General features: G+C 37.9%; 4 protein-coding genes across 9 annotated transcripts; 2 read left to right on the top strand and 2 right to left on the bottom strand.

Moving 5' to 3' along the window:
* Positions 1-785: 785 nt before the first annotated feature.
* LOC109094261 (gastrula zinc finger protein XlCGF67.1-like) lies at positions 786-1481 on the top strand. Its single transcript, XM_042714055.1, has one exon. It carries the CDS (start codon positions 786-788, stop codon positions 1479-1481), a length of 696 nt encoding a protein of 231 aa, XP_042569989.1.
* A 2715-nt stretch (positions 1482-4196) lies between these two features.
* On the bottom strand, positions 4197-6490 carry LOC109077583 (zinc finger protein 239-like). 2 transcript variants are annotated; one of them, XM_042769092.1, is made up of 3 exons: positions 6441-6490; positions 6134-6274; positions 4197-5387 (listed from the first exon to the last, which is right to left on the bottom strand). In XM_042769092.1, the coding sequence occupies exons 2-3, from the start codon at positions 6216-6218 to the stop codon at positions 4450-4452; spliced, it is 1023 nt and encodes a 340-aa protein (XP_042625026.1). In that variant the 5' UTR covers positions 6219-6274; positions 6441-6490; the 3' UTR covers positions 4197-4449. The 2 variants fall into 2 exon arrangements, with proteins under 2 accessions (XP_042625026.1, XP_042625020.1); XM_042769086.1 differs by having other exon boundaries at positions 6134-6480.
* A 1684-nt stretch (positions 6491-8174) lies between these two features.
* On the top strand, positions 8175-12510 carry LOC109077593 (E3 SUMO-protein ligase ZBED1-like). 5 transcript variants are annotated; one of them, XM_019093141.2, is made up of 8 exons: positions 8175-8287; positions 8440-8700; positions 8965-9023; positions 9108-9225; positions 9314-9453; positions 9530-10000; positions 10422-10989; positions 11067-12510. In XM_019093141.2, exons 2-8 carry the CDS (start codon positions 8622-8624, stop codon positions 11390-11392), a joined length of 1761 nt encoding a protein of 586 aa, XP_018948686.1. In that variant the 5' UTR covers positions 8175-8287; positions 8440-8621; the 3' UTR covers positions 11393-12510. The 5 variants fall into 5 exon arrangements, with proteins under 5 accessions (XP_018948686.1, XP_042625009.1, XP_042624981.1 ...); XM_042769075.1 differs by having other exon boundaries at positions 8220-8700; positions 8961-9023; positions 9170-9225; XM_042769047.1 differs by having other exon boundaries at positions 8220-8700; positions 8961-9023.
* A 2065-nt stretch (positions 12511-14575) lies between these two features.
* On the bottom strand, positions 14576-24821 carry LOC109077592 (receptor-interacting serine/threonine-protein kinase 1-like). Its single transcript, XM_042714047.1, has 11 exons — positions 24775-24821; positions 24187-24389; positions 23878-24034; positions 22628-22765; positions 22165-22396; positions 20796-20945; positions 20384-20460; positions 19708-19780; positions 17969-18538; positions 17334-17455; positions 14576-15911 (listed from the first exon to the last, which is right to left on the bottom strand). Exons 2-11 carry the CDS (start codon positions 24342-24344, stop codon positions 15609-15611), a joined length of 1980 nt encoding a protein of 659 aa, XP_042569981.1. The 5' UTR covers positions 24345-24389; positions 24775-24821; the 3' UTR covers positions 14576-15608.
* Positions 24822-25117: the final 296 nt, after the last annotated feature.

Here is a 25117-nt window from a genome sequence, read left to right as displayed (position 1 = left end):
AGAATGAACTTCTAGCACACTAAACATCCCATTAAAACAAAACACAACACAGAGGTTCCTTGATCTGTTTTTTAATTTGGGCTTGACTTTTTGATTTGCCCTTTCTGAATTTTCTCAATTTATCGTTAATCGTAGGCCTGATGGAAGTGAAAGAGGAGAGTAAAGAACTGAATGAATCTGAGAACAATCATTTCCAGACAGCTGAAGAAAAACCTTTAATTGTCTGTCAGTCTGAAAATCTTTCACAAACTAAAGATCACATTAAAAATCATACCAGAAAGCGGTCTTTCTCGTGCCATCAGTGCGGAAAGAGCTTCAGTCATAAAGGGCGGCTTAATATCCACACGAGGATTCACTCCGGAGAGAAACCCTTCAAGTGTCCTCAGTGTGGACAGAGGTTTCTTCACAGAGGACATCTTAACAATCACTTACGGATCCACACCGGAGAGAAGCCGTACACATGCACTCACTGTGGAAAGTGTTTCACACGTCAAGCAAGCCTCTCGTGGCACATGAGGTCTCACACCGAAGAAACTCTCAAGCATCCTGAAGAGAATCCGTTCACGTGCCATCAGTGTGGAAGGGGTTTCAGTCATAAAGGAAACCTTAATATTCACTTAAGAGTTCACACTGGAGAGAAGCCGTTCACGTGTCATCTGTGTGGAAAGAGTTTCAGCCATAAAGGATACTTTAATGTTCACTTAATGATTCACACCGGAGAGAAACCGTTTGTGTGCCATCAGTGTGGAAAGAGCTTCACGCATAAAGGAAGCCTGAAGTGGCACATGAGAATCCACACTGAAGGGCTTTTCACTTGCGGCGAGTGCGGGAAGAGTTTCGCCTATAAAAGAAAACTTCAGATTCACAGAAAGATTCACACCGAAGAGAACCCTTTAACTTGCCCTCAGTGTGGAAAAACGTTCACGTGTCACAAAAAGTTTAAGTGTCACGTTAAAACTCACTCTAAAGACAACCTTTACTCGTGCAATCGGTGTGGAAAGTGTTTCAATCAAAGAGGACACCTGAATGTTCACCTGAGAACTCACTCTGCCTTCAACCTCGCATGCCATCAGAGCGGACAGAGTTTAGTTCAACAAGCGCTCCTTAATGATCACGTAAGACTTCACATTGTAGACCGACCATTCACATGCCATCACTGCAAAAAGAACTTCATTCATCGAGGACACCTTAATGAGCACCTGAGGATCCACACCGGAGAGAAGCCTTACGCGTGCCAACAGTGTGGGAAGCGTTTCACACATAAAGCAAGCCTTAAGGGGCACACGAGAACTCACGCTGAGGAGGACGCTTTCACAAACCATCTAACTGAGAAGAAACTTACTAATAATGTAGACGTTGAGAGTCGGATAAGAATGCGCTCTGGAGAAAAGCCTTACGCGTGTCCTTTGTGTGAAAAGAGTTTCAGTCGTCAAGCAATCCTTCAGAGTCATGTAGAAACTCACTTTGAGGAGAGTCCTTAAACGCACTGTAGGTACTGAAGTAAAACAATACTATATTATGTAGGGCTGGGACTATAAATCGAGAAATTTTCTGAGATTTTCTGAAGGTCTTGCGATTCTCTCTTGAATCGATTCCGAGCTAAGATGGCGCTGTGTGCTTTAGAAATCGCTGAATTCTGCTTGCTTCCAGTTGCTTACACACGCACCACTTACTAATCATTCATAAAGTTAGAAAAGGTTGAAGCGAATTACAAGGATGTTCACAGTGGGCTGTGTTTACATTAATTTCGCGTAATAGACGGTGTGTGTGTAATTTTTTTTAATTGCTTGTTGTTAAATAGCATAGAGTGCCATCTGCTGTTAAAAACTAAGCTCAGAATCGATTCGAGAGAGAATCACGATGCATTCCGAAAATCTCAGAATCGATTCACGAATGCATCGATTTATTGACGCATGACAAATGCATGCGATTAATCGTGCAGCCCTACCAGCCCTAATAATATGTTTGCAGATATTTAGGAGACATGCTAATTCACATTACCAGTTACTTTGAAATGTGTTTCGTGTTCCCTGCCAGTATTCCCAGTACTGTAGTATACGGGAGAAACAATATTTTAAATTTGGACTGCAAAATATAATATACTGCACCTTTTAATATGCCCTCAGTGTAGAAAGAAACCCCTTTGAACAACACATAACTTTGGGAGAAACCAGGCTTTTTTTCTTTACTTCTGTTATGTTATGTTGTGATTGATTTTGTGTTGGTTTTTTTGTTTATGTGATAACGAATATGTATTAAGTAATTTGTTATGATGCTCAATGGTGACCTATGGTAGATATTTCTTCAGTATTTTGTGTAAAGCTTTGAAGCAATGCACATTCCCATTGTATATGAAGAGCTTTGTATGGAAAACTGACTTGGCTTACGCATTTTTTTTTGTTGCATTAAATTCCTTTTATTAAACTTATCAACGATTACAGTATCTTTTAATAACAAAATACATGTGCAAGGGTTATCTTATGTCGGTATAAGATTGTCAGCAAACAACAGCATCACGTCACTGTGACTTACGACATCAAAGTATCTTATCTGGCCCTCGTCCTGCTTATCTTAGTGATTATGAGACACAGTGGCATGCAATTGTTTGTGCACCCCTGGTACAAAAAAAAAACTGTGACTTACGAAAAAAAAAAAAAAAAAAAAAAATATATATATATATAAATAATTTTTTTTTACTTTTTTTATTGTGAATAGTTGAGTAGAGGAAATATACTCCAAAAAGCATACATTTAACATTTTAAGCAATATTAGTATATTATTATATAAGATTCTGTTTGTTTGTTTTATTTTGTGTACCTCCAGAGCATGGAGCCAATGACACAAGTTTCTGACGATACGTTAATGTGTTTTAGTAAAATATGCTATTATATGACAAAAATCAAAATTGGATAGTTTGACTCGGTATGCTGCACCAAATCTAAAGAGTCCAATACTGTGATTTTTGCCCAAACCATTTAGAAGTTATAAGCACTAAGCCATTTTTCATATTTCCTGACCACTAGGTGGTGCTGTGCTGAAACTTGACCTGTAGCTATTTAAATTTTGGTATGTTTTCAGCTCCACATGAGCCAAAGAATCAAGGAAAAATGTGGTGCTGTGCTGAAACTTGACCTGTAGCTATGTACCAAAAATAAAGTTTTGTTTTACATAATATATGTGTGTATACTGTGTATATTTTTTATTTATATATAAATACACACACATGCATGTATATATTTAAGAAGAATATGTTATGTTTATATATTAAATATATTTATATATAATATAAAATATAAGAATATAAATATAAAAATGTATATACATGTAAATATTTTCTAAATATATAAGTTTATGTGTGTGTATTTATATATTACAGTAATAAATACTACCCTGTACACATACCACTATATGTAAACAAAACTTTATTTTGAATGTGATTAATCGTGATTAATCATTTGACAGCCCTAGGATGTTTTCAGCTCCACATGCGCCAAAGAATCAACAAAAGTAATTAGCATAAACATGAGTGCGAATTTGACCTGTTGGTGGTGCTAGAGGGTTTGCGTTAGAGACTCCAAACTTGCTATGGTTAATGTCGAGTTACGGTTAAAGCTGTGTGCCAAATTTCATAACTTTCCTGCAAGAGGTTCTATGGGCTGCCAAAGATTTAAGAGCGGAAGAAGAAGAAAACAAACAGATACAAAAGCTACCTACAATAAAATAAAACACACTATTGTTTAAACAAAAGATCAATTTTATCAAAACCACTAATGTTCTTCTTGTTTTGTTTTTTAAGTTGCCAGTCACCGCCAACATTTTCAATAATTTTCAAAAAAATTCCTCGGCCCCCAGAATACTTTGTTGTATGAATATCTGAACATGCAATATGTCAAAAGAAAGACAAACAAACAGTTTTATTCAAGCTTCATGCATTCTTTTTTATCAACACTTAGATGTGGGTAAGTTTCATAAAAATGCAACATTATGAACAAAAAGCTGAGAAAGTCATGTTTTTGTCAAAAACTACATCCATATGGGATTCAGAACGGTGATCAAAACACAGACAGAGTAGATTTCGTATGGGATTCAGAACGGTGATCAAAACACAGACAGAGTAGATCTCCTCCATCAACATCCCCAAAGCCTCACAGTCCTGAAACACTTCCAGGGTCGACATTTCATTCGGTAACGTAAGGCTTTTTAGTGTTTTTACATTGTTTTGAATGTCTGTTACTAATGAGTATAAGATGTGCAACGTAATTAACCTTGCCTATAATTAATTTCATATTAATGCTAGTCCACAATCCAACATGAATAAAAAACATCCCTTCAAACATTGTTATTGCAAAGCCATACGGTTTTCTGAACTAATATTGTGACCTCTTTCAAGCTTTCTATGCAGAATTTACATCAAATTACTGTTAATTTGGAAACTAGTTGTTATTTTGGCTACTTCTGACAGTGCCTTTTTTTATGAGCCAATAGAAAAATTGATGTGCTGAAATTCCTCCCACATGAAGAGCATCCGTACAGCTCCTCTCCAGCAGACACTCCTTCTTGTGTTTCTGAGGAAGTCTCGGTGCTCTGTGATTCCTCATCTGTGTTTTCTCCAGTATGGACTTGTTGTTGCTGATGTCTCAAGTGGCTCGCTCTGACACACGCATTAACACCAGCATGCGTCTTCTGGTGTGATTTCAGACTGCCGAGCCATTTAAAACCCTTTCCGCTCAAAGAACACAAATGCGTTTTCTCGTCAGTGTGACTTTTCATGTGTATCTCTAAGTGAGACAGCGAAAGAAACCTTTTACTACAGCGGTCGCAGTTAAACAGCCGTTCTCCGGGGTGAATGCGCAGATGGTTGAAGAAGTTGATCTTGTCTGCAAACGTCTTTCCACACTCCGAACACTGCAGAACGTCTCCACAGTAAAGCTGCAAATGACTCTTGAGCTGTCTTTGCTGAGCGAAGCTCTTTCCACACTGACCACACGTGTACGGCGTCTCTCCAGTGTGGAGTCGTATGTGACACTTGAGGTTCCCCTTGTGTGAGAAACTCTTTCCACACTGAGGGCAGAGGAACGGTCGCTCTCCGGTGTGAGTTCTCGTGTGGATACGAAGGTGTCCTTCACTCTGGAAGCTTCTTCCGCACTGCTGGCAGCTGAAAGGGATCTCTCCTGTATGAGTTCTCTTGTGGCTACGAAAGTGTTTTTCCCGCGAGAAACTCTTCCCACATTGATGACAGGTGAATGCACTTCTAGATCTTGTTTTCTGAGTTTCTGAACAGTTCTTTTCTGTCTCTGTGCAACTAAAGGGTTTTTCTCCACTGGTGGAATCATGATGTTTCTCCACTTTATTCAATTCTTGGCTTTCTTCTTTCAGCAGCATCAAGTCTAAAATAAACATATTATAAGGTCAATGTGAAACACAAAAATAGATGCCCATTTTAAGGCCACGAAGCACCAGATATTAAACTACTAAAGACTGATTGTGTATTTTGCTGTTAGTGTTGTTGTCACAAGGAAATCTGAGCTACACAAGAACCAATGAGGTTTCTCGCATGTCAGGTACGTTTGATTGAGTTTGTTTGAGTTTAAAATGATTGTGTATTCTCGGAAGACTTGGAATAAACAGCTCGATTCATACAGATTACATTTATAATTGCTTTATAAACATTCTGAAGTGTACATTTGGGTGGAATAGCCTTTTAATGGAGAGGCAAGAATCTCTCAGCTTTCTTTCAGATATTTATTTTCAGATATGACACGGAATGACATTTTGGTGAGTTGATGATAATTTTTGGATCCATTCAAGGGAACTGTACCTTAATGTTGCACACAGGACACAGAAACCAACTCTTAAAAAGAAACAATTTGTTTGTTATTTGTTTATTTATTTTTTTGCATGTAACATTTTAAACACCTATTTATGTATTTTTATTTTTTTTATTTTTAATTTTAACTTGAGTGTTGTGATATAATTTTTTTTTTAGAGGAAATGTGTTTCATCTCATCATGGAAAACACTGAGCTCACTGACTCAATTCCTCTAATCTCAGTTTATATTACTGTAAACATTATCAAAAATATGATTAATTACTTTATAGGTAAATCTGTGTAATTAATTAGAACGAAACCCACCTATTTTCATCTCCGTATCTTCATCTTTGACTCTGCATGGGTCTGGAATTCTTATTTCTTCACTTTCTTCTTTAATAAACTCCATGTTTATAACATCATGTGTCTCGCAGATCTCATGTTGAAGATGATGAGAATAATGAACTGGGAATATAAATAAACACAAAGCAAGTCTTTCTGCAGCATGTATCATTCATGTTGCGACATGCACATACAACATTACATTCAACACTGCACCCTAATCTGCAATATTCTGTGGGAAATCATCGATTTAAACACCTTAAACACTGATGGGTTCAATTCCACACACCTCTCACTGGCGCAGCGTTATGACGTCAGCACAAATCAAAATAAAAGTCCTGTTCATGCGCTGTTCCCTCATGAAATAAACGTGACATGATCATTTTATTTGGTGAAATTAATATTTAAATACACGTCGTCCAGCGAGGCTACACATAATAAATATACACACGTTTTTCAGTAGGCTATAATAAAAAATTGCGTTTTGTAGTAATGAAATTAATAACTTGTGATAGACATCTCCATTATTTTTATTATTATTATTATTATTATTATTATTATTATTATTATTATTATTATTATGCAAATGAGGTTTTATTCTTTATGTCAGTGAATTCATTGGTAGTTATATTTTCACATGGCAGTTTTTAAGCAGCCTAAAACTAAACGTTTATATGGGACAAACTCCACTTTACAAGAATTATGTCTGTAATGTATTAACAGAAGATGAAAATAAGTATAATATTTAGAGGCTGGACAGAGATGTTTTCCTTTAACAGTGTCCAGAGTCCCTGAGGTCAATGCAAACCAAAAACAAATACTGAACTAATGAAATATAACATCTTTCTCAGAGTTTATGAATTTATAAGCTGCTGAGATTATGCATGAAGTGCCATTTTTCATTTTTCTGGTTAACCACTGGTCAAGCGCTGTTGGTTCCAGAAGTATTTTCCCCATTCATTTTTCCAAAGGGATTTTTAAAACACCCAATGTTAAAGCGCTATTAGCCATGGACCAAACCAACTAGCTACAAGGAGAACCACAACATGAGAAACTTTGATTTTAAGTGAAAAAGTAAATGAAAATCGGACAAAAAGACAAACGTACAAGACTGTAAACTTCAGTGAGGGAAAGAACTAAAATCCCATGATGCACTGCAAATGACAAATTAAGACTGTAAACTTCAGTGAGGGAAAGAAGTAAAGATCATATGACAAATTAAATACAAAGGATAAATATAAAACTATTCATTTAAGGTTATTTGTTGTATTAATAGAAACAATATATTTAAGTTTATTACAACATATGCATACGCACACACACAACACACACACACACACACACACACACACACATATATATATATATATAGTATTTTGAGAGCTTAGGGAGACAGACTCTATGTCTATGCTGCGCTTCATAGGAGTGGGCGGAGCTAAGGATATCATTTGGCAAGCTAGTGCTTGCTGTAACAGCTGCAGCGTCTTCAGAAACCCTCCACCTTCCCCAGCTCCGCCTGTACAGATCTGCTGCGGGTGATGTCATGTATGTTATAAATGGAGGTTATTTCTTACATGCTCACAGCAGCATGTCTGTGGATGTAATGGCAGCAGCAGAGTTATCATGAGAAAATTAGTCATAAACGATTACTATGCAATATGCAGTCTTTCGGTTTATCTCCTTTTATCTTTATAATTTTTCTTGTGTTTGTTCTTAAATGATTTAAAAACTTTTTTTTTCAAATAAAAGTCTTGTTCAAATGCTGTTTCCACATTATATATTAAAAATGAAATATACGCCACGGGATAATTTTATTTGGTGAAATTTATATTAAAATAAACAAGTCGTCCAACGATGTGAAAATGCACTACCAAGTGAGCTTCCACTCAGAAAATATATTTACACTGTTTATTTAAGTATAATTAAAAATATATTTTTTGGGTATTGAAAATGAAAAATGTGTTAATTTACATTGTTGTTATTATTATTATCCCGTAACCGTCTGAAAAGACTTTTATTTTGATGTGTGTTGTGGCGTCATAATAATTCGCCCTCGAGGTTTGTTGTTTATTGTTTCGACCCCGTCAGAGCGCTCAGATGGATTTAAAGTTTTTACAAATGCTCTGCAGCATAGCAGTAAGTAATTACTCTATAATAATGCGCGTTAAAAAGGCACCAGTGCTGGAATGAAAGTAGAATGATTGCACTGCTGTTATGTATAAATGATAAAGTAAAGCGTATCCACACACGAGTAATAGAAAGATTTATTCTGCATTTATTTATTTCAGGTAATTAGTCTCATCACATCACACAGTGAGCAAACCAGTATGAAAAACTCCAGCTGAAACAGCAGAGATATAAGTAACATGATATCATAAACATGGAGTTAATTAGAGAAATAAGTGAATCCAGGCATTAAAGAGGTCTAGCTCCTGTCACATCACATTCTCCATGAAGCAGTACTGAAAAGATGGAGTTCATTAAAGAGGAGAGAGAAGACACCAGTGATCCAGAAGAATACAAAACCAAGGAGGCGGAGCCCCAAACAGGTTAGATTCAGCATCATTAATGACTTCCCCTAATTGCCCAGTCTGTGCTGGGATTGTTTTTATCCTCTGGTTATGAGTTACAGACGTTATTACAGTATGTGCCATGTTCCTACGAGAAACTTCAGATTTTTCTCTTTTCAAAGCTGCTTTTACAATAAATAAAAACAATAAATGTGGTGTGTTAAGTCAGCTAATACGTGTATAAACGTGGTTGTGATAGTGTAGCTTATTTGATATTTTTGCTTGTCGTTTCTTTGGAGCCAGCAAAAAAGAGGAAGACTTCCCCTGTATGGGAATACTTTGATCAGATTTCTTTTAATAAGGTAGGCATACTGTACATACATGCACACAAACGTACATTATTACCAATGCATTGCATTAGTTCTGACGATTTCTTTTATTCAAAGGTGAAGTGTATGTTGTGCTCTAAGGTACTGGGGTACAATAATAACACTTCCTCTATGATAAGGCATTACCGTGCATTGCATGAGAACAAGGAGGGAAATGAATGTGGGCACAGCCAAGGTGTGTACATCTTTTCCATCCTGAGTTTTGTAAATCATGCAAATGAAAGTAAACACGTTATTCACACAGCTTCTCTTTGTTTTTCTAGCCGCCAGAAAACAAGAGCTGGATGAGGCCCTGGTCACGATGATTGTGAAGGACACGCAGCCGTTTAGTATTGTAGAGGATGTGGGATTTAGGGACTTTGTTCAGAAACTAGACCCGAGCTATGTTCTTCCCACAAGGCGGGTGTGTATCGCTCCATGCATTAAGCAAAAGAGTATTGCAATATTGCATTGCTAAGTCATCTATTTCTGTGCTTTAGGCTGTAAAGGCCATGGTGGAGGCGAAATATGCCGAGTCCAAGGAGAAGGCCAAAGCGGAAGTGAAGAAGGTGTCCGCAGTGAGCCTGACGTCTGACATGTGGACGTCTATCAACACGGATGCCTGTCTGGCTGTAGCTTGCCACTACGTGGACAGCAACACCTGTCTCAACTCAGTTTTGTTAGGAGTGCTCACATTTCCCCAGACACACACTGCTGAAGATTTAGCTCAGGTGAAAGCCTCCCTCATGGAGGAGTGGGGGATAACCCACAGTGTAACCTGCCTGGTTACAGATGGAGCTGCTGATATGATCGCCTGCGGAAGGGAACTGAGGCTCCGGCACACGGTCTGCATTGCACACACTCTGAACCTGATCGTTAAAAAGGCTCTTGAGCAGACCTCGGCGCTCGCTGATATTCGGGCCAAGGCGAGGAAGCTCGTGGGATTCTTCAGAAGCAGCACCACTGCTAAGGTGTGCTCTTTGAGTACATTAACTTTTCTGCTTGTGTTACTACTGCTGTGACAATAAACCCCAAGAAGCTGTGGTTTAACACCCCTATAACACCTGTTATAAATTCACCGTAAACCACGGCTTCTTGGGGTTTATTGCTTTTATAAAACTGTTATTCCATAGACGTAGTAAGGTTTCACAGAATAAAACCGAGCAAATAAAGTGTAATGATATTAATAAAAACAGTATTCTTCCACCAAACAATGTAGTTCCTCAGAATCAGTTGCAACAAAGTGGTTGCCGAGCAACACACAGAAGTAAACAAAGGCGTGTGTTACATTGTAGAGTGATTCACAAAAGTTCCGAACGCGGCTCGGCCAATCAGAATCAGGGACCGGAACTCTCCGTTTTATAAAATGAACAGCTGCTCTTCTCTTTAAAGGAAAAGCTTGCTCAGCTGCAGCAGCAGATGGGAAGGCCTACGCTGAAGCTCGTTCAGGAGGCGGAGGCCCGCTGGAACAGCACCTTTGAGATGCTGCGCCGTCTGGTGGAGCTCAGAGAGCCGGTGGGGGCAGCTTTGGCCAGTCTGGCCACCGAGATACCCCCACTGAGCTCGGATGAATTCTCCTCCGTGAGCGCGTGCCTTGCGCTGCTCTCTGGCTTCAATGACGCCACTGCGGAGCTGTCAGAAGAAAAGAGGGTTTCTGGCTCTAAGGTACTGCCACTGCTTAAAATGCTAGATGAAAATCTGCAGGAGGAGATGACGGATGTGGCATCTCCGGTGGCAAGACAAATGGGAGAGCATCTGAAAAGACAGTTAAGGGAGAAGCTCAACACCTTGCAGTCTATGAGCATCATGTCACTCTCGACAATGCTGGACCCTAGGTTCAAAGCCATGGGATTTTTAAGTCCTACAAAAGCCAGCGAGGCCATAAAAAGGCTCACATCAGAGTGTGCTGCCATAGTTCCCACGCCTTCAGCATCACGGGGGGCCGGACTTGTAACCCCAGGTGATTCAGTTTTTGGTTTTGAGGTCATTTTGGATTAACTACTACACTCACTAACAAGGTATGTGTATACTTCTCAGGTAACAAACTGTGGCGTCACCTGGATGACAGAGTGATGGAGTCCAGAAGAAGGCACAGCGTTACAGCAGACGCTGCTGTGGAAGTCCAGCGGTACCTTGCCGAACCAAATATTGGGCGATCGGAGGACCCCCTTCAGTACTGGGAGAGACAGAAGCTTATATATCCTCATCTGTATAGGCTTGCTGTCAAGTATTTATGTACCCCGGCTTCATCTGTGCCTTGCGAAAGGGTGTTTTCAAAGGCGGGAGAAGTTGTGTCAAAAAAAAGAACTCGCCTCAGCCCTAAAACACTAGAGAAATTAATGTTTCTGAATAAAAATGTCTGACGTATTCCCTCTTCATCATTTTCCTTGATAAAGTCATCAGAGAACATGACAAGGTTTATTAGGACGAACTCTAAAATTAAATTTCACATGGTTGAAACAAATACTTTAAAAACATTTAAACAATAATGAATGTCTGTGCATTTTGTAATTTTCTAATGAACATTTTCCAGTTATCAGTTCTAACTGTAGTGGTGTGTTTATCGTATTTATCTTGTCTGTTACAATGGAATATTTATTCATTTGCTTTGTCAGACTCGTAACTGTTGAACACGACTGTACTGAAGTCAAAACACCCCGTAAGCTGGGTATCGCATCCATACAGTGTTTTCTAGTAAAGCGTTTATTAAAAGTAAATATTAACATCAAATCTACTGAAACATATTAAGCTGTAGATGCACAAATACACCAATGAAAATACATTTATTGCAAAGTTTTGTTTTGTATATATCGTGTAAATGTAAATGTGTGTGTGTTTGCTTTTGTACATGAATTATGCTGAATTATTGAACTTGCCTTTCTTTTACAACTGGAAGAGAATTTCATCTGCGCTAGGTTGTATCCACACTACATTCTTGCTGTGCTTGCATTGTGGGGGAAAATGTGAGAAGGTAGAATCCATGCTTGACAAGCTCCCTTCTCAACATCGCCACACTACAATATTTACACAGAAATATAGAAGTGCACTGACAAACTCTTAAGATCTGTTTCCCAGCTTCTCTTACGGAGAGCCCGTGATCTCTTACAGGGTCAGTTAGTGTAACTGCTTTCATTTGAAGTGTGTGTGTGTATCTCTCCTTCCACCCCGCTGTCCACTTCTTCTCTGTCCATGTCTTGTTACAGTTTCTCCTCGTGCTCTTTACACTACACCAGTGGCCTCCACTCTACTTATCAACACTTTACATATTTTTTTATTGCTCTTTGTATATTTTTCCCTTTTTAGGCAATTGAGATAAATGTGTAAATAATTAGGAAAACTGCATTTCCTTTGTTGTCTGTTTTTAAGTGAGCAGTTATTAATTTGTGATATTTGATGATATAGTTTTGTTTGTTGTGTTTGCACAAATGGTACGTCAATGTTTGTGATTTGTATAAAACCAATAAAAGGAGCTACAACTGTTTTTTTTTCTTCAGATATTGAAAGAAGCAATATTACACTGGTTAGTTGTATTAACTCATGAAACATTTCAGAGTTTTGTTCACAGTGTTTTGAGAAAATCATTTGCATGATTTGTAATTTGCATGATATGAATGAAAACAACAATCTGTTTAGGACGATTCTAAAGTGTTCTGGGAAGTTTTTTAAGTGTATGAGAGTGATTTTTTAGGAATGTGAAATTGATTTTGGAGAAATTTTAAATGGTTTGTGTATATGTGTTAATCTTTCATACACACTGGCTGTGTCTGTCTTTCCCAGAACTAATTTACACATCACCCTCTCATCAAACAAACTTTGCATAAAAATGTCAAGTTACCACAGGCCTCAGATAAGAGCATGTGAACCTTGATATTCACATTGAAAACGGGGGGATTGAAGGATCCAAGGATCTTCATTTCTTAAAAGAAACCTATGAGTGAGAAAATTTGTTCTGTTCACCCAAAATCAACATCCTGTTTGCTGTCATGTTTTCTGAGTACTTGTGAATAATCTGATGTATTCAGCACTATGGACAGTGATATTTATGCAGGACTGTAAACATCATCCGATGCACTTGAATTGTGATATTGTGAGAGTTAAATGTTAAATGAACGTGTCATACAACAGGAAAACCTAAAAGATAGTTTAGCCATTCTTTTCATTCAACAGCTGGAGAACACTGCTACACTCTTTATCACACTGAATACCAGAAAAACAGGTGAATAAAACAGAAAGACACAGGCTGTAGTATGTTCTGTAGGCTCCAGTCAAGATGCTCTATCTTGCTTTGGAGCAATCATCCCCTGCTTTCAAAACCTATTGAAATAAAGCATGTGTCATTGTTAAAACCATAGCAAACCAACACAGGTCTTTTTCATTTTGAAGCAAAGATATAAATAAAAACAGTTGTAAAATGAAGCGATTAACTATGTTCAGGTGATTTTCCACTTTCCACTGGATTGTTACCGATTTACAGTTCATGTACATGTTCATTATTTTTCGTTTCCTAAACATCTTTTCAAAAAACATCATTATAATGCAATTTTTATTGTTGCTAAGGGAAAATCTATAGCATTAGAAGGCATAATGTGAGTGATAGTTGCTGGGACATCTGTAATTGGCTACAAAGTTGTTGTGTGTTTGCACACAATGAAAAAAATTACTTTTTAGACGGTCCCCATCATGTTTTCTGCTCTACATTGGACATTCGGTGTTATTGTGTATTGAATACACACTCATTTTAATAATATTATTACAGAAATCTGTTATCAATGCTGGTTTCAGCTATGCATGACTAATAAATATGCATCACATTTAGTTTATGTTAGTAATCCAAACGAATGAACATTTTATATGCAATGCAAGTACATAAATCTTAAATTTGTGTCTGTTTGCACTTAAATGTTTGGAAGGAGCAATAGTACCAAATTATTTATCAGTGACACTGATGTCTGTTTACCAAACTGTTGTTATTTCCATTTAATACCATTCTGTCAAACTAAGCCGTTGAACAGTGATGTATTGATAACTAAACAGTGCTTTCTGCTGATATAGAAACAATGATAAATGTATTCACAGTATTATTATAGGTTCATCCCATAGACATAATGGTTTTTCTTCTGCACAAACAGGCATTTTAAGATTTTCAAAACACTTCATTCTGTATAATTTATAAGCTTTTATCCTCATGGGGACCTAAACAATGTCCCCATAAGGTCAAAATTTACTGGTAACACTATCCTTGTGAGGACATTTGGTCCCCCTAACGTAGTGAATATACACACACACACACACAGACACACGAAAGTGCAATATATGCTGTACGTGACTTCTTTCAGGTGTCTGAAAAATATAAACCACTAGACTTTCTCTCTGGCTTCTAATACTCAGTGTAAAACCAAATACTGCGGCTGCTGCTTGAAGATCATGCTTTAACTAACAAAGTGCTGATTCAGGGTTTTAGATACTCTCTACTGACCTCTAGCTGTAAAGAAGGGCACTTCCTATGTGAAATTATATATTATATACAGACAAATGAAAGAAGATGATTTCATCACAGAAAAAAGACATTTTAATAAAAAAGCTGGATTGAGATGATAAAAGCCGTTTTTGAAATACAGATGGGTGACAAATGAAAAGACAATCCTGTGCATCCTGTGGCTGTTATGCACTGAGAAGCATTCTGCTGACATGGTTTGGGTCCCTGCAAACTGATACAAAGCTGATCGATGAACCAGCACTGATGAAACATATGGGTACATACAAAAATGTCCTAGAAGAACCGTTCTGGATTCCTAGAAGAACCTTTAAGCCATCAGTTCTTAAGATAACATTACTTTTTTTAATCATCTGAAGAACCTTACGTTCACTGTAAAGCACCTTTTGTGCAATGGAAAGATTCCATGAATGTTTAAGGTTGTATGTGTCAATAAATCCATCCATTGTTACCAATAAAGAACCTCTAATGCCAAAGTGCACTGAAGCTGTTTTGGTGGCAAATGATGGCCCAACACCATAAAAGACACTTTATGTAGGTTTTTCTTTTGATTTGTCACTATCATATCTTTCACATCGTCTCATATATCCACAGCAGAGTTATCCAGACACCGATGTGGCACAGGATTTACGCCGGATGCCTTTCCTGATGCAACCCAGCACTGAGACATACTCATAGCTAGAACATGCAAACTCCTGTCACAGATCTATATACCAGCATTTCATTTTAAAGAAATCTCTAAACAGAAAAAATCGTAAAGCATCTTACATTCATGACAAGTGATTCAGAAATATAAAGACTGGTTCAACTGATCAGTTTCAGGAAAAAGGCACTTTTTTATGAATCTATGATGAACTCAGATCACATGGCAGAAAGGTAACTTTTGTGCTATGAATAGTTCAGAATATTGTAATCATTATGCTGCAGCATCCAACACCATGAACACAGTCAGAAATACTGTACGTCTTTGTAATGAAGCCTTTGATGAAGGTTGTTAGAGTTGTATAAATGCCCCTTTACCCAATCTGATTCCCTCCAGTGAAGAAGATACTAATGGGATTATGACACAAGCACAGGGTGGCGTCTCAAGGCACTCCGGCGGCGTCTTGAGACTTCAGCAGCAGCTGCAGGAGGACGTTGGGTTTGATGCAGCCCTCCAGCGCACGGCACAGTTTCCCCACGGTGATGCCCAGCAGACCCTCCTTCATCTTCCAGCGCTCCAGCGTCTGGTGCACCTTCTCTGCCAAGCCGTCGCGGTCGTAGTCGTGCTCGATGGTGTCCACGTCTATATCTGTCAGCCCCAGTTTACGAGCCACCTGCTTCCAGTTTCCACCCACGTTCTGACGCACGACCTCCAGGTGGCTCTCGGTGACCGTATGCTCCTCTGAACATCACGCCGCAAACAAACAGAGAAAATCAGTCAGGTCTGGCACATATGAAGCAACGAGAGTTCAGTCATTTGATCAGGATTACTATAAAACAAGGGCTTTGTTACGGCAAAAAGCAAGCATTGGTCAATTTTGGGCTGTTTGGCTTATTCATAATGTGTTGTTTCAAACTAGTGTAAAAATACACTTTTGGGTGTTGCTTTAATTGCATCTGTTTGCATCAGTAGTCTCCACTTCAGTAGCACTTACATACACCAAACTTCACATTTGTATTCTTATTTTCAGTAGCACTTACATACACCAAACTTCACATTTGTCTATAGCATATATATATTACACAGTACAGGTCAAAATTGGAAACATTACTATTTTTAATTTTTGAAAGAAGTTCTGCTCATCAAGGCATTTAGTGGATCAAAAATACAGAAAAAAGCTGATATTGTGATATATTGTTACAATTTAAACATGATTGTTTTTAAATTTATTATACTTTAAATTATCATTTATTTCTGTGATGCAAAAGCTGAATTTTTAGGATCATTATCACATTGATCCTTAAGAAATCATTCTAATATGATGATTCATTATCAAAGTTGGAAACAGTTCTGCTTAATATTTTTTCAGAACATGTGATACTTTTTTAGGATACTTTGAGATAGCCAAAGTAAAAAAAATAAATAAAAAAGCTATGTTTTTAAAATATAAAGGATTTTGTAATAACAATATCACATGTCGTATTGTCACGCTTTTTTTTAAATAAAATCAATACTTTTATTCAGCAAGGAGTTAAATTGATAGTGATAGTAAAGAAAATATTATTAGAATTTTTTTTTTTTTTTTGAATAAATGCAGGCTTTTTAACCTTTTATACAATATATTAGACAGCAGTACTGTTTCCAACACTGACAAGCTATATTAGAATGATTTCTAAATGATCATGTGATAACTGGATGTTACATGTGAACTGAAGGCTGGAGTAATGATGCGAAAAATTCAGCTTTGTCACAGAATAAATTATTTTTTTTTTTAAAGTCTATTCGGCTCTGTCTATTATTTTAAGTTGTAATAATATTTCACAATAGTACTGTTTTTTCTGTATTTGTGATCAAATAAATGCAGGTGATGAAGAGACTTCTTTCAAAAACATTAAAAATAGCGGTGATCCAAACTTTTGAACCTGTACTGATTTACATTTTAACTATTTTATTTATTTTTTTCTGGCGGTGACAGTATTAATGGAGTGATAAATGAAAGGATAAATCCAAAGCCCCTAGAAGACCTTTAATGTGGCAAATAAAAAAACGTCAACAGGCAGTTTAGGTAATGTGTAAATAAAAAAAGTTTGACAATTTTTGAAATTTTGAGAAATGTTTAGTTTGATTGGTTAGATAGCGGTTTGATAGGTATTGAGTATTGATGTTGCTTCATTAGAAGCTCATTATATCTGGTTCTGCTGATGGATCCAGTGGATAACGAGCTGAAGGAGCTGTTATCAGCGACTCGCAAATTCATCGTGTTGTAACTCCCGATTTGAATCGCATTGGCTCTGGTTCACCAAAAAAATCTTCTTGAACTACACCTTCCACGATATAAAACCCTGCCTTAGTGAACTACAACAGCTGGGACTAAAACCAGCTGAAAAAAATCTTTGAAACCAAATCACCTACCTACCCCCTTTATGCAAATCACCTACCCTGCCTTTAACTAAACAGCTCTTATTGGGGGATTTAAACTCTTGAAATCTGGCAACCGCAAGCATGAAAGCTTGTAGAAGCCTGTTTCCAATGCAAGATTTAAACTCACAAGAAATGTTTTCAGGATCAATAACCAGCAAGCAAATATTACAGATGCTGATTATGCTTAATAAATAGATTTAAACTCACAAGAAATGTTTTTGGTGTTTATGATTAGTAAATTATGCCCTTTCTCAACAGAGCCAACACTACAATATTGTCTTTTAGAGCTGCTGGTAATGGATTTTGCTATTTCCCGTTTATCTCTGTGAAGCTGCTTTGACTCAATCAGTATCGTGTGAGGTGCTACAGAAATGATTTGTTAGTGAACTGTACCCGAGTCAGATGGAGGACACACGACGGGCGAGAAACGTAGGCCAGGCTGAGAATCCAGCATGAAAGACTCGGCTGCAGGAGATGCACCTTCGGGACAGGACTTGATGCGGTTGTACAGCGGATGATGAGGATGTTGAAGTCGGTCGTAGTCAGAATACGGCATGGAGAGCTGACTCGCCAGCTCTGGCTTGTGCAAACCCTCGGAAGAGCCTGCAGGTCTGGGGTGGAGCTCTTCCTCTGGGTTTGGGTAAGTGGTGGGTTTAGTCCAAGACTTGACAGAAGAAGCCTCTCCGGTCCACCTGCTGCTGGCCGGCTGCTGCGGGAGCGGGTTATAAACGCTGGCGTCCGGCTGATCCACTATACGACTGCCGTATTTGTGGTAGTTGTACTCTTGTGCCAGTTTGTGCTCCAGATTGGGAGGACTGGGAGGCGCGGCGTCCATCTCCAGCATTGACTCTTCCGGGGTCTTGAAGCTGAGGTCTTCGATGCTGGCCTCCACCGGACCGATGTCTGAGCTCCGCAAGGGCCCTGGAGAGTCTCTGGAACACAGCGAAGGGTCTGCACACACAACAAGAACTGTCAGCATTACATTGACAAGCATCTGATCCCAGGTCACAAAGTTGGGTTATAAAAATGCTGTGGAAACATTGTTTTGAAATGTCCAGGTTTCTTGATGCGGTTAGAATGTTATTTAAAGGTTACAGATACGTTTCTTACAGCATTGTGCTAACTTTATTTTAACCCAAAATATAACATTTATTTTTACTACTCTAAGAATGTTAAAGTGTCCAGTTTTCTTGATTACAAGAAAGGTTTGAAGGTTACAAAAACATTTCTTAGAACGTTCATCAAGTACACATAACATCGTAAGCACGAGAATGTTGTTCTAAGAAAGAACGTAAGAGTCTCAGAGCTTTTTTTCTTAAATCAACACATTGTCTGCCCAGTGGTTTACTTAATATTCCCAACCTGGCAACCATGTGCACTCACTCTGTCTATGTTACAGAAAAAGTGCTGATGACCTGAAAACATCGGGAAACATGTAAGCTGGAGTTCAGCAATCTCGACTGAGTTATAAAAAAAAAAAAAAAATCAATTGACAATAAGTGTTATTAATAATTGTGATCATATTTCTGAACAAAATAATTGTGATTAACCGTTTAACCCTGATTTTGCAGCTCTAACCTTTATATCACTATACATTGTGTTTTATTACCTTGGCATTAAATTACAGAAAAGTACGAGGAAGTGACTAAGTGTTAAAAAGTCATTAAAACACTATTGATCTACACTGATTTGGAGAGACACAGAGGAGAGGAATTGTTGAAGTCGTTATTTTTGTTTTCTTCGTGTACAAAAAGTATTCTCGTCACTTCATAACGTTACGGTTGAATCACTGATGGCAGATGGAGTATTCTGGCGATGTCTTTCATACTTTCCTGGACCTTGACACTGTTATTTATTTGCCAGTCTATGGGACAGTCACAAGCCTCCCGGTTTTCATCCGAAATATCTTAAATTGTGTTCCGAAGACGATCAAAGCGTTTACGGGTTTGGAACGACATGGGGGTAAGTGATTAATGACAACATTTTCATTTTGGGACGGAGTATCCCTTTAAGTGAACTTTACAGTACATATCTGATGTCACAATGATAAACGAGAAAAATGGCACTCGATGTTGAACGGCTGCTGGTGTAAATAAAACATGATGAATAATTCAGCATACCTTCAGGAGTGAGTGAGTCTGTCGTGAGGGACTTCAGCTTTTCTACCAGCTCCTCTGGGCCCTCATACGATCTCTGTGCAAAATAATACCAGCATAACTCTCTTATATTTCACTTACAGACACCCTGACTGGATCTCTTACATTAGAGAGAATGTAAAATACAAATAATCTCTAGGTTAAACAATGGCTGTCCTAAAATTAAAACTGATGCAGGCTGTGCATGCGTGTGACAGTCAGTGATTTGATCTGAAAAAGAAATAAAGCTTAAATTGTGATAATCATATAAAGTGAAAATCATGTTTGCAGGTTGAGTAAAGGATGACTTTTCATTTTTAAGTAACCATTCCTTTAAAAGACAAACAAAACATAATGCAAGGAACACAAAGCAGCGTCACGATCGTGAAAATTATTTAAGAATGAATCATACGCATACTTAAGAAACTATATATTCAAACAGAACTTGAATGCAATAAAATCATAAATGTAGGATTCAAATATTGCACATAATAGAGTATTCAAACGCTCCATATAAAATAGTGAGATCAGTAATGAGATCAATTAAACTTTATAAATGTAATCCAATAAAAGCAGCAATATATTAAATGTCTGTGATGAATGATGGGGTAAACGAATCAGTTCTGACGTCCGAACACTTGAGAAAAAACAAAACACTCACCATCAGACTTTCCAAATCTGCTTTCACATTTGCTGCCAGCTTCTCCTGATAAAAATTCACAAATTTTTCATGGCTATCTGTAAAAAAAAAAATCGAATAAAACAAGTAGATAAAAGGTTCAGTAGCTTACATAGTTCAGATACAAAATGAGTCTTTGATCTAGACCCAAAATCAACAGTCAGATGTCAAAACTGCAGAGATGTCTCTCATAATTTGTCACTGATATACCTGTCAGTTGATTCAAAATACAAAACCAAAGTACATAATTAATCCTGTATGTCAGTATAATAATGAGGGCTGTGTGTTTAGGATGCAGCGTCTATTAAAAGTAGCTCAGCTGCGTTCTGTTCCATTCAAAACCAGACTCAATGAATGTGTCCTGTTAAACATGTCCAGCTCTCAAGGCTTCTACCTTTAAACGTGGGCCGGTCCCGAGGGTCTTCATTCCAGCACGTCTTCATGAGCTCGATGATGTCTTGAGGAGTGTCTCGAGGGATCAGCGCTTCGTCGGGACGCTCACCCTGACACACACAGTGGCAGATCTGATCCTCACTCCTGGCATCTGAAGAAACACAAATAACATTTCCATTCACACTTTCTGGGTACTCCGTCTTGGGCTTGAGTTTGTTACATTGCAGATATGAAAGGGGTCAATTTTATTAAAGAGCACGTGCATGCATTGCAAAGTCTTAAAAGCACAATGGCACAAAAACATGTAACGATAAGACCACATTGATATTAAAATATAGTGCCGCATGAAAATAGTTAAGGAGTTGAACATGATGATGTCATTTGACATTTCTGGTACATTTCATCAGAATTATTATCACATAAGCATGGTTTACTCTCAGGAAATTGCACAAATGACCATGTGTAAGAAATCAGATTGTCTGTGTTACACTTTTAATCAAGCAGTATCTCAAAGTAGATCACTAAACCCTGACTGACATGTTTCCTGGTGTTTTCAGCTCATCAGCGCTTATTCTGTTATGCACAGAGAGCGTGTGCGCGTGGTTGCCAGGTTGGGAATATTAAAAAGATAGTTCACCGAAAAATAAAATAAAATCCGTCATCATTTACTCATCCTCAGGTTGTATGATTCTTCATTCTTCTGCTGAACACAAACGAAGATATTTTGAAGAATGCTGGCAACCAAACAGCTGCTGGTAGCCATTGACTTCTACAGTTCAGAAGAAAAAGTCAATGGCTACCGTCAACGGTTTGTTTACCAATATTCTTCAAAATATCTTGAGAGTGAGTAAATGATAACAGAATTTTCATTTTTGCGTGAGATATCCCTTTAATGAAACCACTGGGCAGAAAATATGTTGATTTAAGAGAAACGCTCTGATTGGGGGATTTAAAATCATGATATCTGGCAACCACCGTGGAAGCTTGTGGAGGTTTGTTACCAGTGCATGAAACCGCAAATGCCAAATTAAAATGACACATTTTTAGGATAAATAACCAGCAGGCAAATATTGCATTTTTATGCCTAATAAATTGAGATAAGCACAATTAAAATATGATTCATCGTTCAGCCCTATTAAAATGTCATATAATTTTTCTTTGAGGAAGAGGGCTGTGCAAACTGACCGGAATAGTGAAAATTAATTTTTATTTTATTATTATTATTACTTCCTCACAAAAATCTCTCTACAGCAGAATATAGCACACGAGATGAATAGTAATTTTGTTACTTTTACATCCTTTTTGTACATTCCTAGTACACCTTCCACAGAAGAAGAATGAATTCTGAACAGTTGTGGAGCCAGACTCACTCTCATAGGGCTCGCGGCCGGTGAGGATGACCCAGACGACGATGGCGAAGCTGTAGACGTCAGATTTCTCGGTGGAGCGTGTGTTGATGCTCTTCAGGTGCTCAGGAGCCATGTAGCACAGAGTGCCTGCGGCGCGCGCACACGACTTCTTGCCCAGACGACTCTGTCTGCGAGACTCCTCTTTCGTCAGCTTGCTCCACACCTGAGACGTGGCCAGACCCAGATCTGCGATCTGATGCGGAGCAAACAAACACAGCGCAGAGCATGCATGGAAATCCTTCACGTCAACTCTGTTTTTAAAGCACTTTTCACAATACACATGGTTTTCGAAGCAGGTTTACAGAAAATCATGATGTTGATGTTTATAATATCTTCATGCCTTACAGTCACATTCAGCAGATTACAGCTGTGCGATAGTAGAGTTTATATTTCGAGATAAAATATAAAGAGATAAACTTTATACTTTTATGTGGAAATTCTTGTCCACCAGGATGTTCTCTGGTTTCAGATCTTTGTGAATGACTTGGTTCTGCGTGAGATAAACCATTCCCTCCAAGATCTCCAGAATGATCCTTCCTTTCACAGACATTGGAACGGGCACCTGGAACACCAAACATGAGGAAACTATTAAAGATATCAAAAAGTGACACGTTTCACTACACGTGAAGCGCTTTGAATGAGGAATTGTTTATTTGCATGCACTGTCTGTGTTTCACCTGATTCTCTAAATGAATTATGCATATGGGGTAATGAAGCAAACGATATTAGTATACTAGTGCATGCAAGCGCAGGTGGATTGTGAATACAGTGATGGGGTTCAGAAAAAGAAATGATGAAAGCATTCACCTGAGAAAGTGCTAATGTCCATTTTGCACATTAAAACACACGATCTGAAAGATACGAGTACTGCTACGGAAGCTGGTGTCCTTTAAATAGCTTTTATTGTAAACTCACAAGCACATTCATGTTTATGAACAACTAACCATTTTTGCATTTTTAAATATTTGTGTGTGTGTGTGTGTGTGTGTGTGTTAATGCAAGCAGCATAGATCAAGTCAAAAATGTGTATTTGTATTGAAGTTTTTCACCCTCATTTCCTTTCATGAATCTGTTTTACTGTAGGTACAAAAATAGTTACACTCTGAACCTTAAAGACACAAATGTTGTAATATTTAATCCTTAAGCATCAAGTCAAGCCTGTTAATAGGCTTTCATTCTGTTGGCTTCAAAACATAAATTCACTATTTTTATAATATAAATGTGTATACTGAGAAATTTGTGTGCATGTGAATGGTATTATTTTTAATCTGACACTGTACAAAAAAATAATAATTCACCAAATTGAATGCTGTCACTAATCACTGTCATACAAGACGGTAATAATCCAAAACAAAATCTGCTTAGCATTTAGTACATGGAAAATAACTGATGTTTGTGTTTTCTTTTTCATAAAAAGCAACAGTGGCATTATGTAAACAAACTTAAAACATTTAAAGGGCTGAAATCCTGAAAACTGATGATAGTATTGTGGTAGTTATGATTAGCACCGATGATAGTAAAAAGATGCAAGTGAAAGTGGAAAAACATAGTAAAATATAATATTATGGACTTTTTAGATTGATGCACAAGGGCTAATACTGTTTTTGGACATTCTGGACAAACTGAGTGTGTGACACAAATGTGAAACTTCATGTATATTTGGTCTGCTGTTACCGTCTCCAGCATGGTGAGCAGGTTTCCTTTAGGAATGAGCTCCATGACTAAAGAATAGTCTCCGTCCTCCAGAATTACCCCCAGCAGCTTGACCACTCGCTGATGGCTCAACCTGCTCATCAGACTGCCCTCATCCAGGAGAGACTGCTTCTGCCGGCTGACACACACACACACACACACACACACACACACACACACACACACACACACACACACATTCAACTCAGTCAGTTCCCACATCATCTGAGCATCTGAAGCTACACACACACACACACACACACACACACACACACACACACACACACTCACCCGTTGCGCGGGGGTCCGGTGTAGACCGTCTTCAGCACCACCTGACCCAGTGTTTTGTGGTAACACAGGTACACTTCCCCAAACCCTCCATAGTCCAGAGGCTCTTTCTTGATCAGATCTGCTGACTTCATAAGACTCAGGCTCGCTGCTGTAGCCATAGTTCCTCTATTCCTAAAGACAACTTCCCTAAGAGCAACATAAACCTAACAAATCAGACAAATATCACCATGAACCCCGTGAAAACATTAAAACATCCTCTATATGAAGGACTGCGGAAGTAACTTAGAGAACATTCTTTATAAAAAAAAAAAAAAAAAAAAAAACCTCTTTAAATATTTCCCGACGATCAAAGGCGCAAATCTGAATGAAGAACCACAGACAAACAGCACTTCAGAGAAACACATTAGAAACCGACACGAGAAAGAACAAAAGAGTTCGGCATTTCTGCTTTCCCTTTCATTACTCGTCAGAAACACCGCGACTTTTTATTTATTCGTTAGTTGACTTCAGATATTAGATTAATTCTACTCCCGAAAAACATCTTTAAAACGGATGAGAAACGCTACAGTGTATCTGTGTAACACTTACCGTGTTACATTCCGCCTAGATCCACTTCTCCGTGGCTTCCGGGATATTAGTTTACAAAGTGAAAGTAAAAACCAGGCAGACAAACATAATCACCAGCAGAGAACCAGATCACCACGTTTTAATCTGGTGCTAAGAACCGCTTGTGTAGGTAACTGAGAAATGAGCATTTCATTATTGCATTCTAATAAATAAAAAGTAACGGGTTTGTAAAGTTTAAAAATGCTCTCAACGAAAACTTCAAAATCAAATGCTATGAGTAAATAGAAACTGCAAGGGATACTGTACGAATAAATCATATTTATTTATCTATTTATAAATAAATAAATATTTATAAATAAATAAA

The sequence above is a fragment of the Cyprinus carpio genome, chromosome A2, assembly GCF_018340385.1.
Source record: "Cyprinus carpio isolate SPL01 chromosome A2, ASM1834038v1, whole genome shotgun sequence".
NCBI lineage: Eukaryota > Metazoa > Chordata > Actinopteri > Cypriniformes > Cyprinidae > Cyprinus > Cyprinus carpio.
Note: the sequence above shows the minus strand (reverse complement) of the source record. Positions and strands in the feature narration are given on the sequence as shown.